The 18,396-nt window shown below is 33.7% G+C and overlaps 1 protein-coding gene across 1 annotated transcript; it reads right to left on the reverse strand.

Annotated features, from left to right (window-relative positions):
- Positions 1 to 1,383: 1,383 nt before the first annotated feature.
- On the reverse strand, positions 1,384 to 16,804 carry LOC131857934 (receptor like protein 23-like). The gene is made up of 5 exons (XM_059210724.1): positions 16,480 to 16,804; positions 2,393 to 3,571; positions 1,928 to 2,269; positions 1,792 to 1,833; positions 1,384 to 1,520 (listed from the first exon to the last, which is right to left on the reverse strand). The coding sequence occupies exons 1-5, from the start codon at positions 16,802 to 16,804 to the stop codon at positions 1,384 to 1,386; spliced, it is 2,025 nt and encodes a 674-aa protein (XP_059066707.1).
- Between the last annotated feature and the right edge of the window lie 1,592 nt (positions 16,805 to 18,396).

Consider the following 18,396-nt stretch of genomic DNA (forward strand, 5'->3'; position numbering starts at 1 on the left):
GGAATTTATCTCTTTATTGAATAACCTTAACTACAATCAAATACTGTTTTGTTTATTGTTTGAAAGGAATTTATTTCTTTATTAGATAACATATTTAGAAATAAAGCATAGACTTTTGATGCAAAGTATCTATGAAAATTGAAAAAGAAAGAGAAAAAAATTGTAAAAGCAAGAATTACAAATAAGTTAAATTGAAGTTTACAAAATATGTTAGAACTTCTATTTTCATTTTATAATAGTTAGTTGTTTCAACTATCTTTGTACAGTCTAATGTTGTAACTTTTGTTTTACATGATTTTGTTGTTTTAGATTTCTACTTTTTATTCTTGTAGTCCCCCTTTTTTTGAATTCTATTTCTTTCTTCTAAATAGTTTTCATCAATAAAAATAAATTAAAAAAGAAGTTACTAATATAGAAATTTTATAATAATTATTAATTCTGAATATTCTGAATTCTTTCCCAATTCAAATATTATATATGGGAAACCTTAAAATAATTTCAAGATTGGAAAATGCAAAAATATAAACAATATAAAATTTAGAGTAATTTGAAAAAAAATGATAAATTGAATGAGCCTCTAAAAATTGTAATATATTTATATTGATTCACTTCTTTTGAAAAAAAAAACTTTCATAATGTCAACTTACGAAACCATGGAAAACAATATTTCAAAACCAAATCAACTCCTTGGAAGTATTTGTGTGTCCACTTCTTTTTTATTACAATAATTACCACCACTACTGCAAAACCTACTCCATAAGACAACCCCATTCCAATCTCATACCACACACTTTCTTCACTTTGTTGTTCTTCATTTGTGGATGTAAAATTGGGAGGAGGTGGAGCAGATTCCAGAAGCAATTTTTTGGAAGTGGGCATCCCCACAAATTTGGATTTCCTAAATAACATGATTTATTAAATGTTGTCATTTGTCCTCCTTGTGGTATACTACCTGAAAGGTTATTGTTAGAAAAATTCAAGACTTCCAAATAGCTCAAAGTACCAAGATCTGGAGGAATTCGTCCAAAAAAATGATTTGTAGAAAGGTCTAACAATTCCATCCAAATCATTTGACCAATACTATTTGGAATAGCATCAGTAAGATTGTTCATGGAAAGGTTGAACAACTTCAACCCCTTCAACTTTCCTAAATCAAAAGGTGTGAAAATTCTATTGCAGTTACTGATTATTAACCTCCTATCTTTAATAGATTATTTGATCAACAAATATTGGAAAATAACACAACTACAACTTCACAAATAAAAATAGGCGGAAAGAAATATGTAACACAATGGTCACATGATATTTCTGGACAATTGTCCCTGGAAAAACCCCGAAGGGAAAACCAGTACTGCAGATGAGAAATATATTAACTTCAACAAATTAAGAGATACAAATTCCTTTCTTCTCACTGGCAGAACTCCGACAATCTCCCAATTTCTCGCGCTGATATTCCTGCACTGCTATCCCCAATGCTATCACTGCGCCCCTTGCTAACACCGCAAGACTATTTGCTAACTCTGCAAATAATTCACAAACTTCATGTTTTCCAAATGACCCATGACCCCTTTTTATACTACTCTGTTGGAAAACCAACGACCGAGATTAATTCAAACCAATGGCTGAGATTAAGACAACTCAATAACCAATAACTAATTTTGGCTATGAGGTGTCACCTAGAAAGAGCCACTATTAAATAACAATTGTTTTTATCCTAACAATAGGATCTGACAAAAACAACCAGTTTCTAATTTCTGGGTCAGGACGAACAGCTGTCCAAACTACCCATACCTAATGCTGCTATTTCTGGGTTAGGACGAACAGTTGTCCAAGCTACCCATAATTAACAAAAGGAAGCTTAATTGATTATCTGAGAGATCTATGGATACCATGTTGGGGAATAAATAAGTATAGTTCTCATCTCTGCCTTTAGAATTCATGTGCAATCCATTTTCATAGTCATACCCATATAAGTAATACGCATTTGTGCCTCTTGAATCTATATCCAATGCAATCTCATGCCAGAAATTAAGATTGTCCATGTAGTCTATTGAAATCATGCTCAATTCCTGGTGTGGTTCTACCAAGATTGCTTGTAAACTGAAGATGCCATGTGGTATAAGCCCTGATAGATGATTTGAAGAAAGATCTAAGATCTGAAGGTATTTCAACTGCTCAATTTCTGCAGGGATACTACCTTCAAAATTATTACTCCTCATTGCTAGCACTCGGAGCTTTGAAAAATTACCAATTGACTTTGGAATCTGACCTTTGAATGAATTTTGTCCAACATCCAAAATAATCAATTCTGAACAGTTTGATATGGAGGGAGGGAATGAGCCACTCACCTTGTTATTTGTTATCACTAGTGACTACAACTGACTTAGCCTACCAATCTCGGATGGCATCATTCCCGTCAAATTTTTATACCCCAAATTCAAGACTTGAAGCTGAGAACAATTGGCCAAGCTTGAAGGGATGATTCCATTCAAATGATTATTTGCCAAATTTAATACTCGCATTGAAGAACAATCTTGTAGTCTTGGAGGAATATTTCCCGTTAGCGAATTGTTGTTGAGCAGCAACACTAGTATATTAGACGGCCAAATTGATGGTATCTGTCCGCATAATTCATTGTTAGACACATCCACGACATATATTCCCTCCCAAGCTAAAGTATTTAGCAAAAGGCGACCTTGCAGATCATTTGCTGTGAGATTGATGGAGAAAAGACTCATATCCAGTAGCCAAGAAGGAATTTCTCCAACAAGATTGTAGTCAGCTAATTGCAAGTCTACAAGTGAGAACTGAGTCGAAATCCATAATGGTACTTGCCCATTCATCTTACATGATGTCATTAATAAGCTTTTCAACTGAAATGAGGGAATCCAGGTGGGGCTGGAATTAAATACACAATTAGACAGGCTCAGATACTCTAACTTGCTAAGGTTATGAAAGAAAGCCTCTGAGATCATCTGACGACTATTAAACGTGAGAGAGAGTGTTGTAAGTGACAAGGGTAGTTCTGAGGAAGCAATACGAAAGAATACGCTCCTCTCAGCATAGAGGCGAGTAAGGGAGGAGAACTTTGAAAATGAGGAGGGAAGGGTTCCATTTAGTTGGTTGGAAGACAGATCCAAGTAGTCTAATGAAGAGAGATCACCCAAGGACTCGGGAATATAACCACTTAAGTGATTCCAAGAAAGATCTAACCTACTTAGAGAAGAGAGATTAGAAAGAGACGAGGGCATGCTTCCTGTGAGTTGATTATTATGAAGTAGCAGTTTAGTTAGAGAAGACATGTTTCGAAAGGATAATGGAATGTTCCCACTCAAACTATTCCCAGATAAATCTAGTCGTGTTAGAGAAGACATGTTTCCAAAGAGCAAAGAAATGTTCGCACTCAAACTATTCCTAGATAAATATAGTCGTGTTAGAGAAGACATGTTTCCAAAGAACAATGGAATGTTCCCACTCCAATTCCAAGATAAATCTAATACTGTGAGAGAAGACATGTTTCCAAAGAACAATGGAATGTTCCCACTCCAACTATTCCAAGATAAATCTAATACTGTGAGAGAATTTATCTAATACTGTGAGAGAAGACATGTTTCCAAAGAACAATGGAATGTTCCCATTGCACCCATTCCTAGATAAATCTAGTTTTTTGAGAAGAGAGAGTTTTCCTAAGCAGTGAGGAAGAGTACCTGTTAATCCATTCAAAGAGACGTCTATGGTTGCAACAAAAGTGAGGTTGCACAAGCTCTCAGATATAACACCCCTTTCAGCTGAGTTAAAAATATCAACGCCGACAACATGATGTGTGGTGTTATGGTAGGTTATACTGTCCCAGTGGCAACAATCTCCTCCCTTCTCCCACGATCTTAGATGTGTATAGGACCGACTAGAAGAGTAATATAGGCTGGCTTTGAATAGGAGGAGGGCTTCCCGTTCCCTGTCAATACATCCGCTGTAGAAGCAGACAAGCAAGAGAGGAATAAAAGAAAACAAAAGTAACTGGGCCATCCTTGCCATTAGTGTTGGGTGATTTGGCATCGGGTATTATAGGTGAAAAAACACCCACCCCCAACATGACGTCTCACGCATGCGAGAAAGCGTGTTCTACGATTTTTGTTTCACGGATTCGCTGGAAAATCTCTAGCACGCCAGTAATAAAAACAGTCAAAAACGGGATGCATTCTTTTACTAGTATTGCCGGTAAAGTTTTTACGCTGTCCCCGGGAAAAAGAAATTGCGAAACGCGTTGCCTGTATCGTGTTCAAATGGGAATTAACAGATTCTTGAGTTCGAGACAAAATTTTAACAACTTTTTTTTTTAAAATATTGCTTGTGAGATAAGAAATGTTTGCTATTTTGTTCATTCGATTCTCTATTATTTAAAAATTTATTTTGATAAAATATCTTAATAAAAAATATTAAAAAACAATTTTATATTTAATTATTACAAATATATAAAAAAAATAAAAATTACTATTGATTGTTGGGTATATGAAGCCCAACAGTCACATGGTTGTTTTGTCTTCCCCAGAAGACTCTTCATTTCATGTTTGATATGTTTATATAAATGGTTGTGTGCAACCCATATATGATGTACTCTGTAATTGGATATTGGTTAATAAGAATTCTCCTTGCGTATCTGGTGGACGTAGCCACTTAGTGGTGAACTACGTTAATCTTGTATCTCAAGTTCTTTGTTGTGTCTATTATTCTTTCTGTTGTTTTCTTGTTCATTATTATGTGTTTTCTCTGCTCGTTTTAAAACTAACAATTGGTATTAGAGCTATGGTGAAATGTTGAGCAGAGATGGGATCCGATTGGATAGTTGATCCTAGAGTTGGGCGCTTTTATATTATCAATAAACAGGCTGAAGTTTCAGATGATGAGGCTGAATCAAATGATGAAGCCAAATCAGTCATCGAAAAATTTCTTGGCAATCTAGACTCGGTAGAGAGTGATGTCCAAGTGGAGGTTGAAACCAAATGTCATTGGTGGGATGGCTGGAAAAAGGAGGAGACTTTGCTTGAAGAAGAAGGGGTTTGTTGTATTCGCTGTTTGAAGAAGAGATTGGTTTGTTTCCCTTCCAAGATGAGAAGGATGCCTCTCGGGGTGAGGAGGATGTAGTCTCAAATCTAGCGAATGAGGATGACCCTGAAGAAGAACAAGCAAATTGTAGAAGTGATGATTTATTGTTGCAGATTGCAACAGTGGAGGCAGAGTGGAATGCATTGATTGTAGGTATTGCACAAGTTTCTGCACAAAATACAACAAATTCATTTAGTGAGGCAACCATGAGAATTGGGAGTGATGTTTGTAGGCTATTCACACCTGTACGAGATTTTTATAATTGGGTATTAAAATCTAATAATGGTGATCTTCTAGATATTTTATTACGGGGGAGCACAAGAGCAAGAGACTTTGATGGAGGAGTGTATTATGCATCTACATATAGTAGTGTTCCTGATTATGGATTACCGGATGAAGTAGTTAGAGAATATATTTTTAACTCTGATCTGACTTGGAGAAGATTAATTTGCACTGTTCATTAACAGAGTTTGGCGATATTAAAATCTTCTCAAGAGTTGGTTGTAGTATGAGCTTTGGAGTGGAGATGCAGGGAATGTTACAGGCTGTGTCGGTTGGACTTCATGGGGGAGATTGTTGGGTATATGAAGCCCAACAGTCACATGGTTGTTTTGTCTTCCCCAGAAGACTCTTCATTTCATATTTGATATGTTTATATAAATGGTTGTGTGCAGCCCATATATGATGTACTGTGTAATTGGATATTGGTTAATAAGAATTCTCCCTGCATTTCTGGTGGACGTAGCCACTTAGTGGTGAACCACACTAATCTTGTGTCTCGAGTTCTTTGTTGTGTCTATTATTCTTTCTGTTGTTTTTTGTTCATTATTATGTGTTTTCTCTGCTCGTTTTAAAACTAACATTGATATTAAATTTTTTTTTAATTATCGATAAAAAGTTTAAATCATTAATATTTATTTAAAATTTTTAATGTGAAAACAAATTATATTTATTTTAATTCTATTATTTAAAAATTTAATTATTTTGATCAATATTGTAATTAATGACAAAAAATAAAATAAGAAAAAAAATTTATTGTACATATAGTGATTATAAACATATCAAAAATAAATAAAATTATTATTGATATTAAATTAATTTACATTTTCAAATCACAGTAGGGGGCCATCCCCATTGCATATCTTTGAATTATTATTATTATTATTATGATTATGTTTGATTAGATTGACATCCCAAGACCTTCCCCATCCTATGGAAGGCCAAGAGTCACAGCTTAGAATTCCACTTCAAATGTCCCTATTGGGAATTGAACTTGGGTCTCCACAGTGGAACCCAATGTTTTAACAAGTTAAGCTCAACCCTTTGGACCATAATCAAATCATTATTATTATTTACTATCTATTTTAAAATTTTATTTAAAAATAAATAATATATATTTCACAATCAATAATTTTCTTAAATTTATTTAACACTTATTATTTAAATTAATTATATTTAAAATTAAATTTATAAAAAAATTATTATATCTATCTTTAGAAAAATATAGATAAAACACTCAAAGATACCATTTTATTCATTATTGCATTAAAAAAATTATTATATTGTAATTTTTATTAAATCATTATTATATCATAATATTACAATTAATAATAAATTATTATTAAAATATTTACAGAAGTTCCATGCAACTTCGTGATATTTCTTTTATTTGTGGAAATTGTGTCGTTGAAAAGAATTTGATGTTACTTTCCATCACTAGGAGAAAAGATCACTCAATTATTAAATCAACTACTTCTATCACAAGAATTGAAACGCTCTCTACCTACTTTTGATCCACTCACGAAAAATTGACGAACTTGCCAGACTTTGACGTTCCAAGGATTATGGTCGATCACTACCTACTTGCATCCGCTCACGATGAATTGACGGACTTGCAGACTTGTCGTATAAACCAAGACAGATGTGAGACATGCGTTACCTATGACAGTACAATGATCAATTTGCTGACGAACTTGACAGACTTGTTTAACATCAGAAAACATATTTAGAGTTTTAGATGGACATAATTTATTATAACATTTTCATATAGATGTAGAAATTTGGAAGATATCTGTTTCTGCTGATAAAGATTTTTTTATAGAAAAAAAAAATATCATTCATTGTTGAATTTCATATAAATCTATATACAATTGACTATAAATATTACCTTTTTAATACTTACATAGAAATGTGATAAAATATATATTTTTATTAATTAATTTTTTTACAGATGAATAGTTACATCATAAGTATAATAGGTATCATGATATTTATTTTTTGGTTTTATAAAAATAGTTTACAAAGTTATATATTTTTTATGGATTTCAATTCATTTTAGAAATATCTATAATTTTTAAGTGATACTTTAGATTTCTTTAATCATTAATTATGTAATAACTATTTTAGTTACTATTGATCTTTTGATAATAGTACATCTCAAGCACTATCTTCAGTGATCAAGCAATCTCTGTCTAATGTAGAATATTATTTTCATAAACTTATCAAGTAGAGGCTTGATAACAATGCTATGCCACAATCTATAGTTTAACAAATAAGGTGCATTGTACAAATAACAAGAAACCCATTTTGGAAAAATACATATCAATAAAATGGCATGTTCTTCTAGAAAGTGGAGCTCATTCACCAATCCTTTACATATATCGCGGGCTCCAATCAATCCTATATATTTGACCTTACTTTCTTTGTATCTATAGACAACCCCTTAATTTGATACTTGTTATAGCCCATCCGCTATGTCTAGACAATGACTCCCTAGACATGTATTGTTTTTTCCTTGCCTTGCATCAATCCCATGGTATGAAGTTGATATTGCACGATGTGAAACTAACCAATAATATTTTAAAAATAAAATTTAAACTTTTCCAACTCCCACACATTTTGTTCTTACTACGTGTTGAGTTGATACACATTTTTTGTGTTTATTGTTATGTAAGGGTATTTAAAGACATTCATTTAGAGATAAATTTATATATGATCATGCTATAATCATCTAGTAATCATTCCAATTACTATAACATACAAGAAGCACTTATTGTAAGAACACTTAAAATTTTAAGAATTTTATTTGCATTATAATTCAAATCCTAGAACAAGTGTAATTCAAATATGTTCATAAAAAAATATGACTATTATGTTTGTAATATTTTTGTAATTCTTGATTCTTCTTTCAATTAAAAAAACAAAAACTAAATCAATTCATACTAAAAAAAAATTCTCAACACAATCTATTTGAAAAACAATAGTAATCAATTTTAACTCATATAAATCTATTTAATTAACCTATGTTTTTTTAGGTTATCAGGATTACATTATTAAAAAGTAGGTGCACATGATAAGGAAATCAAGTGGAAGAAAAGCACCACCAAGGTGAAAGAAAATCATTTCACTTTTCGTATTCTTTTGCTTTTTTCGTGACTCAGAAATTTCCTCGCAGATCAGACTGTGGTATGACCGACAACACGCATCGAAGATTTCTCTTAGTCTTGAAATTTTCTGTGGAAAAAGAATGACTCATATTTGTGTGAGTGGGCACTGGCCCACTGACTCCAGGTACTGATGTAACGTGCATTAAAGAAAGAGCCACCACGTCCAATCAAACCGTACACATGACTTTGGGGGCATGGAGAAGGCATGGCATGGGGTGGCCCATTTTGTCCGCCCAAAATCACCGCTAAAAAGTAGTTCTGTTCGAGAGGAGAAATTTCCGCGTAAGATATGGAATGGAGAATTGACGGACTTGTCGTAAAACGAAGGCAGTCGTGAGACATGCGTTACGTATAACAGTACAATGATCGATTTATTGACGGACTTGACGGACTTGTTTAAAATCAGAGAACATATTTGGAGTTTCAGACGGACAAAATTTATTTACTGTCCATCACTACCTACTTCGATCCAGTCACGAAGAATTGACGAACTTAGCCAGACTTGTCGTCTAAACGAAGGCAGCCGTGAGCGTTACCCGTAACACTACAATGATTAATTTATTGACGGACTTTATAGACTTGTTTAAAACCAGAGAACATATTTGGAATTTTCGATGGACAGAATTTATTATAAATGTCATTTTTCCACATTTTCTTAGAAATATGGAAAATTTGGAAGATACATGTTTCTGCCGGTAAAGGTTTTTTATAGAAAATAAAATATCATTCAATTCCAAATTTCATAAAATTTGATATAGAACTGCCTTCTAAATATACTTTTTTAATACATGTATACAAATGATAAAATATATATTTCTATTAGTTAAATTTTACAAATTAATTATTTCACCATACCATTATATTTTTTTTTTGACTTTATAAAAATAATTTACAAAGGTATATATAATTTTATGGATTTCAATTCATTTTAGAAATATCCATAATTTTTAAGTTGGGAATTCTTTAATCACTAATTATGTAATAATCATTTTGGTTACTGTTGATTTTTAGCATTTCACCTCAAGTGCTATCTTAAGTGGCCAAGCAATCTCTATCCAATGAAGAAATATTAGCTTCAATAACTTATCAACTAGAGCCTTCATAGCAACTCTATGTCACAATCTAATATGCAATAAATATGGTATGCTCCCAATATCAAGGTTAACTCTAGATGTAGATCTATACCTTGAGGGTTCATTGGTAATGAACTTACCTACGTAGTCTTTTATAGGAATTAGTTGCCCTATAGTTCGCACACCATACATAGGAAGACTTCATTTGTACATGATTTGGGATGCGATCTTGCACCTCTCTTTTAAATCAAGACAAATTAATTGAGATTAACTTTCCAATTCAATTCATGCACAGTAGTATGATAAAAAATACATTTCCAATCAAATGTTACTTCGAAGCCACTAATACACACATACACATAGTAATTATTGACTCAACATGCATAGTGACTAGCTACATCAAGAAGTAGACACACTTGTGCTACATGCATATTCTCATTATATATTTGTGTAACACTTTCCTTTTAAGTGCATCCCATACCACATAGTGAGTACCATCTGGTTTCTCATTTCTTGTTAGATGTAATGACTTAAAGGAGGCAAGGTATGTTAAAATGCTTCCTACATATAATTCTAAGGAATATGTTGTACAAATTTCTCCTTCTTATGAATGATTTCATCTTGATAATGGATAACAAAGTGTGATCCCAAATGCTGATGCCAAAAAATCACACAATCAAAGACAAAAACAACAAATTATTAGCATAATGGATGGTGAAATCTAATGTTACTAAATTTTAATCTTTTAACAATTACATAAATATTATTTTGAGGCTTCTCATATATAAGTAGAGGATATTTTGGTATAATATTAATATGCACCTAAGTCAAATTTATTGTTCTCCTCTATTTAACTACCTTCTAGTGAGTATTTTTTTAACACTTCTAACTTTGCCATTAACTTCCTTGAAGATGCATCTTTGGTAATTCACCCATGTAATTTTAATAGTTGGATGATTCATGAAACTCTAAGAGGATGAATTTGTAGATTCATTAGATCTCAATTAAAATACGATAGCTCTACTAGGATTAAGTTCATTCTTGTTCATATATCTACGTAGCTAGTACCTTCTTATACAAGAAAGTTATATTTAAAATAGAGTTAGTAAACTGTTAATTTTAGTGGTGAAATTTATATATACATACACATATGAAAATTGGATCCACTATACAACATGCATAGATAGTGATCTAAAAAATGATACAAGTCACCTAATCAAATGGTAATCAATGTAAATAAGTCATTTTTAGTAGCGTAGCCCAGTCCATCGAATACCTTTGTATGCATTCTCTAGCAAGAGAGTTGTGAATAGTCATCACCCTTTATGTGCTTAGGTGACATTTTAAGATTATCAAGAATAGTCCAAATTATCTAAGCTATCCACCCTCATTTGCATCTTAACCTTAAATAGGTGCACATGTTAGCTTACACTACCATATATTGGCATGCATGGCTACTAGTTCTTAGTGTCATTTATATTAGAGTTTGTGCTCATCAAGTTTTAGTTTAGAGACAATACAAAATTTTAACATAAAGATAGTATAGCTTAAGAAAAATTTGATGGTGTGATGAAAAATGGAGATTCAATAGTGGATATTTTGGCACATGAAAATAAAGTGCTTGCTCATGTTTCAACTATTCTACATTGGCCAACCATTAAGTGTCACATTCCACTTCCTATCAAGTTTAAATATTAAAATGTGCATACAAATTGGATCTATTTTAATCATTTAAAAGGGATTTCAATACTATTTTGCAATATTCCAAATAGATTTAAGCTATTCAAAGGATCTTAATCCTATTACTCAACAAAGACAAGAGTCCTAAGTATGATTGAAAGCTTACTAATAATATGTAACTCAAATGGCCTCCTCCAAAGCAAGTGAATTCAAAAGGAAAGTGCTATTGGCCAATCTAAAATATAGAAACCCTATGGTAATACACTAACCATATTGACATACAAGACTAGCAAATTCCTTCAATAAATTATAAATCCAACTCTCTATAAAAAATATTATACTAGAAACCTAAATCATGCATGCACAATTTTGTATATGTTGGTGCACCTCCCCTTCCTAGTGTTTTTGAACTCGATGTCTCAATATGACTGTTGGAGGTTGGCCTGATCAGTAAATTACCTTGGAAACCCTATATAAGAGCATCCTTTTGACTCATTTTTAGGAGACACTACAATCCATCCATATCCACACTTCATCAAGTGACATCAAGCATCGTTGAGCATCTAGGCAATATTTCATCCCACCATATCCTTCTAACATTTTCAACATCATGGAGCAACAAATTACATCAATCTTAATGCAAGAATATGTTTGTTTTTGAGTCATTCATGTTTCATCACATGCTATTTCATCAACACTGTGATTGCATTCAAACAGCATTCCATCATCAAAATTCATCAATTGCAACATTTATGGGGTATATCATTTAGCATTTATTTTATTATTTCCATTTAAAATTTCAATTTAATTCAAGGGTTAATTCCAAGCCTAGGCTTTGACCTAGGTAAATCCCTGCCAACAACACATCTTCCCTTCTTTATGTGTATAAGTGATAGATTCAAAAGTTATAGATGAATATTTCAGTAGAGGAGATGACAATGATCAGATCTAAATTTTGTAGGAGTGAAAAGCAAAGGATTGGGTCACTCCAGGCATCTCAGACTTGTGAATTTCTAATGAACTTATGGTAATAGATTTTGAGTGACATTTTGATTCTAAAAATTTCTTGTTTGTCTGCATCTGAGAGTTGGAGGACTAGGTCGCCCCAAGCAACTTGGTCCTATATTTTTGGGCTGAATTTTCAAATAGATGTTCTGTTTTGTCCATTCTATTCAAATCTATCTTTTTTGTCAAGCTGGAGGGCTGGGTCGCCCCAAGCATCCTAGTCCTATATTTTTGGGCCGAATTTTCTAACACATTCTTTTTTGTCCATTCTACTCAAATCTAGCTTTTTGTTTGCCTACCACATCTGTAGCTTCTTATTCATGTTGATTTATGTCAAATTTTCATCATTTTATTTAGAGCTAACATTGAATTTTGAATCCCTTAAGCACCCTTAACTCAAACAAAGAGAGGGTAAAGTATATCAAGTGTTCCATTTCATTTGGGGTTGAATCAATTAATTTTACTCCTCCCTTTCATCTTAAATTTACATGAGTGGATTCATTTTTGTGGATCCCTATTTCACCACTAAAAATTTTGGTGAGCCCGGTCACACGTCTTCCATTTGCATTATTTTTTATTTTTCACTTTTAGATTTGATTTTTCATAAGAATTTTTACAAAATCTGATTGGTTTGTTATTTCACATGTGATGACATTACTTATTAGTTATATTTACCAAAATCATGTGTTGGACAATAGCCTCTTTCATTTCTTGTTGCTTGCATTTTTCATAGTACTTTCACATATTGTATGATAAGGGTTTCAAACATATTTCCTACTTATAAATATTTTTTCAAGGATTTTATCCATGTTTTTTATTAAAGAAAAAATAGGTTTTGAAGGGACCCAAAACCCTTTAAAAAAAATATTAGTCTGGAATTAACAAGACATTAAGCCAAAACAGATCACTACAACTAAACATCCCTATAGAAAATGAAGAAGTTGAGAAATACAACTTTAGAGATCCCAAGAACACCTGCAAACAAAATACCTGTATGATGGAGACAAAAAAACAATAATGGCTCTGAAGAAAAATATTATTAGTCAGAGAGGGAATCAATAAAAAAATACAATACAATCCTTATAAAAGGAGATTAGCAACCCTAAAGAAACCCTAAAGTGATAATGTGTATTTAATAATTAGAATAATTATTAAATACCTACAATATTATTAAATGCCTAAGTTTATCTTAAGTGTAGAGGATAATAGAATAATAATTATTAAATAAATAATTATTAGTTGATACATGATAACTCTAACACCCCCCTTAAGATGAGCTTAGGGAGTAGCTAAAAAAAACTAAGGACTAAAAAAATGCATGAAAGTAACAATGGGTCCCGATAACTAGGTCTAATGAGGTACCCAAGTACAAAAGATCTCTCACAACTGGAGAAAAGGAGAAAACCTCATGGGAAAAAATTCTCTCCTAAAGAGAGAAATACAAGTGAAGGATTGAATAATCCTCCAAACAAGAGAAAGTCCTAGAAAAAGGAACAAAGGATGAACATGAAGAACACCATTGAAGCATGAAGCTACAAACACTATCAAGAATAACTGTCGATATGAAGAACCTCCACTGAAAAAGAAGATGATCAAGTAGAGAAGACTATAATCTGCATGAGTTTCCTCAAATAACATTACTTAAATTAGATGGCAAACAAAGGCAAACAACTGAACTCGAAGATACAGATGGCATAAACACCAAAGTCTGAAGAGTCGATCAATCGAACATGGAAGGTTGCCTCCAAAAAAGGAATGAAAGAGTGTCCATATGGTAAATGATCCATCTCACTAAAATGCATAGGTAACTAGCCAGTACATCTGCCTAGTACATAGGAACAAATATTGAATACATAGCTCACTCCAACGAGCCAAGGAAGCATTAGAACCAACATCAATAAGAGAAAATCCCTAATGTTGAGAAGGGAGAGGTGACAGGTACACTGAAACTGAATGCCAAGAAAAACTGCATGACGAAGAACCAGGAAAAATGAGAGTGCAACAGAAAGTACAAACACATATAAAGGCTAGTGTCATGGAAGGAACACTCACTTGACACACATCATGAGGCTAATGTTGTGGAAGGAACACTCATGTGACAAAGATAGCTAGAAAACAAAGGCAACATCAAACCTCCCCCCCTTGGCACTTTATAATGGAGTGCGAGTGCAATGAGGTGCAAGATGTGCAAGATCCCAAGCATGCAAGACATAGTGGCACTTTATCGCAGTGCATTTGCAAAAAGCAAAATGCTTAAAATGAAAGCTCATAATGTCAAAAAAAGAAACAACACTAGAAATACATGAAGAACAACCAACAACAAGTCATCCCACCCAAACGAGCTCATATGTCCAAGTAAATTTACCAGAGTGTGAAAACACAAAAAACTGAATAAAATGTACCTAGAGTAAAATATAGAAAGAGTGCATAGATGGATGTGAAGAGCTTTGAAACATCGTCCCAACACCATTGGAATCGCAAAAAATGGAGAAACAGGTGAAAAGATACGAGCTCGAGACTAAAAACAACACATCTGACTTCAAATAGCTTTAGAATGTACCAACAACAAAAATAGGCGATGAAACCCACAAATCTAGAAAGTATATGAAACCATCTTTCCAACGATATCTTGTTTGCCAAAAAATGATATCGTATGCCCAAGTTATGGCCAAAAGAAAAAAAATCCCTTTTATAGGTCCCAAAGAGGGTCATTGGGGGCTATGCAAGCCATCTAAAATATTCCAAAAATATTCCCCTTCTTGCAAAAAACAAATAAATCCATCCAGCGGAAAAATCGCCAGAAAAAAAATTTGGTGCTTGATAAATCATTGCCAGAAAAATATCCCTATCGATTGGAAAAGGGCTGTCGAGGCTGAAAAAAGGCACAAGGGGCCGAGAAAAAGAAAAAATGGTAGTGACTAGGAGGTGGCAGAGTGGGGTGATCGGAAGGCAGCGGAGCTAGAGACAAGGCCGGGCGACAGGGGCCATCATGGGTGGGGGTAGAGCGGACAGGAGGCTAGAGGGCGACGGCAAGGGTCGGTGCCAGTGGTGGACCCAAGGCACAGGAGCCGGAGACGAGCCCTGTTGCAGGTGCTAGGGAAAGGTCCGTAGCCTGCTGCGGGCCATACGGACCTATAGAGGTCGCCGACACCCCCCCCCCCCTCCCCTTTTTTAAAATTAAACCTTTAAAAAAAAAGGTTTTTAACAATTTTTTGTTGCATTTCGCCTGGGTATGTCGTTCAACTGTCTGCAATTATATATATATATATATAATTTTTCTCAAAATATGTGCCCAAAAAGGGCAAAAAACCAAAAAACAATTCCAAAGCCAAAGTTGTCCAAATTGGACAAATTGAAAATGGGGGTTTTTGGGTGTTTTGAGCTCAACTATGAGGTTTGTTTGAGCCCAAAATGCTCAGAAACAAAGAAGTACCCTAGATCCAAATAAAAAGCTTTAAAAAACTTGAAACCCTTGCCTCCAAAAAATCTTCTGAAAAATCAGGAATGAGTAGAAGCAGATGTAGACTCTAATACCATGAAGTAGTTGATGAATACAACTTCAGAGATCCCAAGAACACCCGCAAAGCAAAATACTTATCACAAGAGAAGAATGGAGGCAAAAAAAAATAATAGCTCTGAAGAAAAAGATTATCATTCAGAGAGGTAATTGATAAGAAAATACAATAGAATCCTTATAAAAAGAGATTAGCAACCCTAAAGGTGTGCAACCCTAAAGAAATCCTAAAGGGATAATGTGTATTTAACTATTAAATACCTACAATATTATTAAATGCCTAAGTTTAGTTTAAGTGTAGAGGATAATATACTAATAATTAAATAAATAAGTATTAGCTAATACATGATAGCTCTAACATAAAACATATTCAATATTAAATCAACGGGGTAGAGACATAACCAACCTTCAAACAAACAATTTTCATAAAGAAGGAACATGAAATAACCAGACAACCAGAGATTTGAAACTCTCAAAACCAAATACGTGGGTTTTTTAAAAGTAGGCTCCCACAACCTAAAACAACACTAGAGAAAGACCAGAAAAACTATAGCCAAGGCTCTCCCAAACTAAAACCATCAAGATTTACACTTAGCACTACTATTGTGGGAATAGAGAGTCATGTCAAAAGAGGTTTTAGAAATATTAGCTTTCTTACCCTTAATAGTAATCCAACCCTCTTCCACCTCCACTGCCATACTGTGCCAAGCCAGTGAAAATCCACCTTCATTCTGAGAATGAGTGCCAATAGAAAGAGAATTTACCATTTCATCATCAGTATTCCTCCTTATAGACATAACAATGTCAAAAGAGCCACCAAATTGATAGATATAATTCTTCCCACTCTCATTAGAGGAATCAACGTGAATAACCAACACAACATCAATGTTCCCTCCATTTGTGACATCCAGAGAGGATGCCGCATCAAAATTCCCACCATTTGTGGCATCCGAAGGGGAAGCTGCAAAACCCCATGATTCCATTGTGACCACTTGAGAAAAATGCCTCAGTTGCTCAGATTTTTTCTCAACCGTATAATTCTATTCAGAAGCCCCTTTACACCACGAAGACGATATTGTCTTTTTCTCTAATCCACATTGTGCAGCCACATGACCTATTTTAAAACATCTTCTACACCAAAAAGGTATCCCACCATAGTCCAAAGATTGAATCCAACAACCCTTAGAAGATTTGAGATATATCTCAGCAGGCAACCCTTTTGAAACATCCATTTCAACTAGAATATGAGCAAAGGTGGAGTGAAGAACATTAGAAGATTCATCATCCACCATCAAAAAATCACCAAGGGCTTCACCCATTTCCTCTAAAATAGGATCAACCCAAAGATGAAGGGGAAGATTAGGAAGCCGAACCCAAATTGGGATCTTGTTAAAAGTTTCAGAAGAAGGATTGAAATCCAAGTGCCAAGGTTTAACCATCGGCATAAATTTGTCCTCCCAACTAAAATAATGATCACATAATATTATATTTATATGTCTTGAGAATTCTCAACTTTTGTAATGAAAAACCCTTTATCCATAGGGTAAATGTGAACTTTACGAGTAATGAGTGGCTCCCAATTAACTGAGATCCAGGAGTGCAGCTGAGGGAGGCTATGCCAAAAACCCCTAAATCAATAGATAACTCCTTGTGTGAAAAAAACAAAAACATTGTAATCAATTTCCTCTTCCATCTCTTCTTTCATCTTAATGGAGATGGCATTTGAAATAGGTATAAACCCTCTATCAATATTCAGTATCTTCAGCCCTTGCTGAAAATGAGTGCTCGAAACCCTAATCTATCCACCAGAGCTGGCAACGACAGACACTGTCTCACCAGAACCAACCCTAGCAGCAGAAGCATTCACCTTTGTACCAGATACAACCCTAGCGACAGAAGCAGTCACCGTCACACCTGGATCAGTCATAGAAGGTGATAAAACCCCATCAATAACCGCAAACTGCAACACAATGTCCGCACATGGCAACACCATAGACGACATAGGTTGGGTAGACGACGTCATAGACGAAATTTTTAGACAAAGAGATGTCTTAGTATGATTTTATCCATGTTTCATGCTATTATATAATGACATTTTAAATGATTTTTTTTGGAACATGTTGATTTCATAAAGGCTTTGTTAGATAATAATCCTAAAGATGATGTTGAAATGGCTAATACTTGTGTCGAGCTCCTAGGGTATTTTTAAGTATTCCCTTTATTTGAACCTTATAATTTAATTAAATAATAATAATTTTTTTGATCAACCAAGAGCTAAGGCTAATTATATTAAAAGTAGCAGTAATTACATAATAAAGACTTTAAAGAAGTTTTAACACTGAAAATAACCCTAAGATTAACTAAATTCGATCATTCAAAAATCACTCGAGGGCCTAAATATACCAGCATAAGATATACAAAATCTTGCTCAAACCAGTTCATTTGCAAGATAATTCTAAAACTATCCTAACAAAACTTGAATTTTGAAAAAAACCCATATTGATCAAACTTGACATTGAAGCTTGCTAATTGAAGGAAGTCATCGGGTAAGAGAAGAAGGTCTTGGAGCTACCAA

Source organism: Cryptomeria japonica, chromosome 8 (assembly GCF_030272615.1).
Source record: "Cryptomeria japonica chromosome 8, Sugi_1.0, whole genome shotgun sequence".
NCBI lineage: Eukaryota > Viridiplantae > Streptophyta > Pinopsida > Cupressales > Cupressaceae > Cryptomeria > Cryptomeria japonica.

Excerpts from the sequence above, each read along its gene's own strand:
- LOC131857934 (XM_059210724.1), bottom strand. The coding sequence starts at position 16,804 with ATGGAATCATGGGGTTTTGCAGCTTCCCCTTCGGATGCCACAAATGGT. Across the intron at positions 3,572-16,479 it reads GGGTTGGATTACTATTAAGG|TATTAGATTTATCTTGGAAT; the intron begins GTAAGAAAGCTA and ends ATTCTCTCACAG. Across the intron at positions 1,834-1,927 it reads ATTGCACATGAATTCTAAAG|CTTGGACAACTGTTCGTCCT; the intron begins GCAGAGATGAGA and ends AATTATGGGTAG.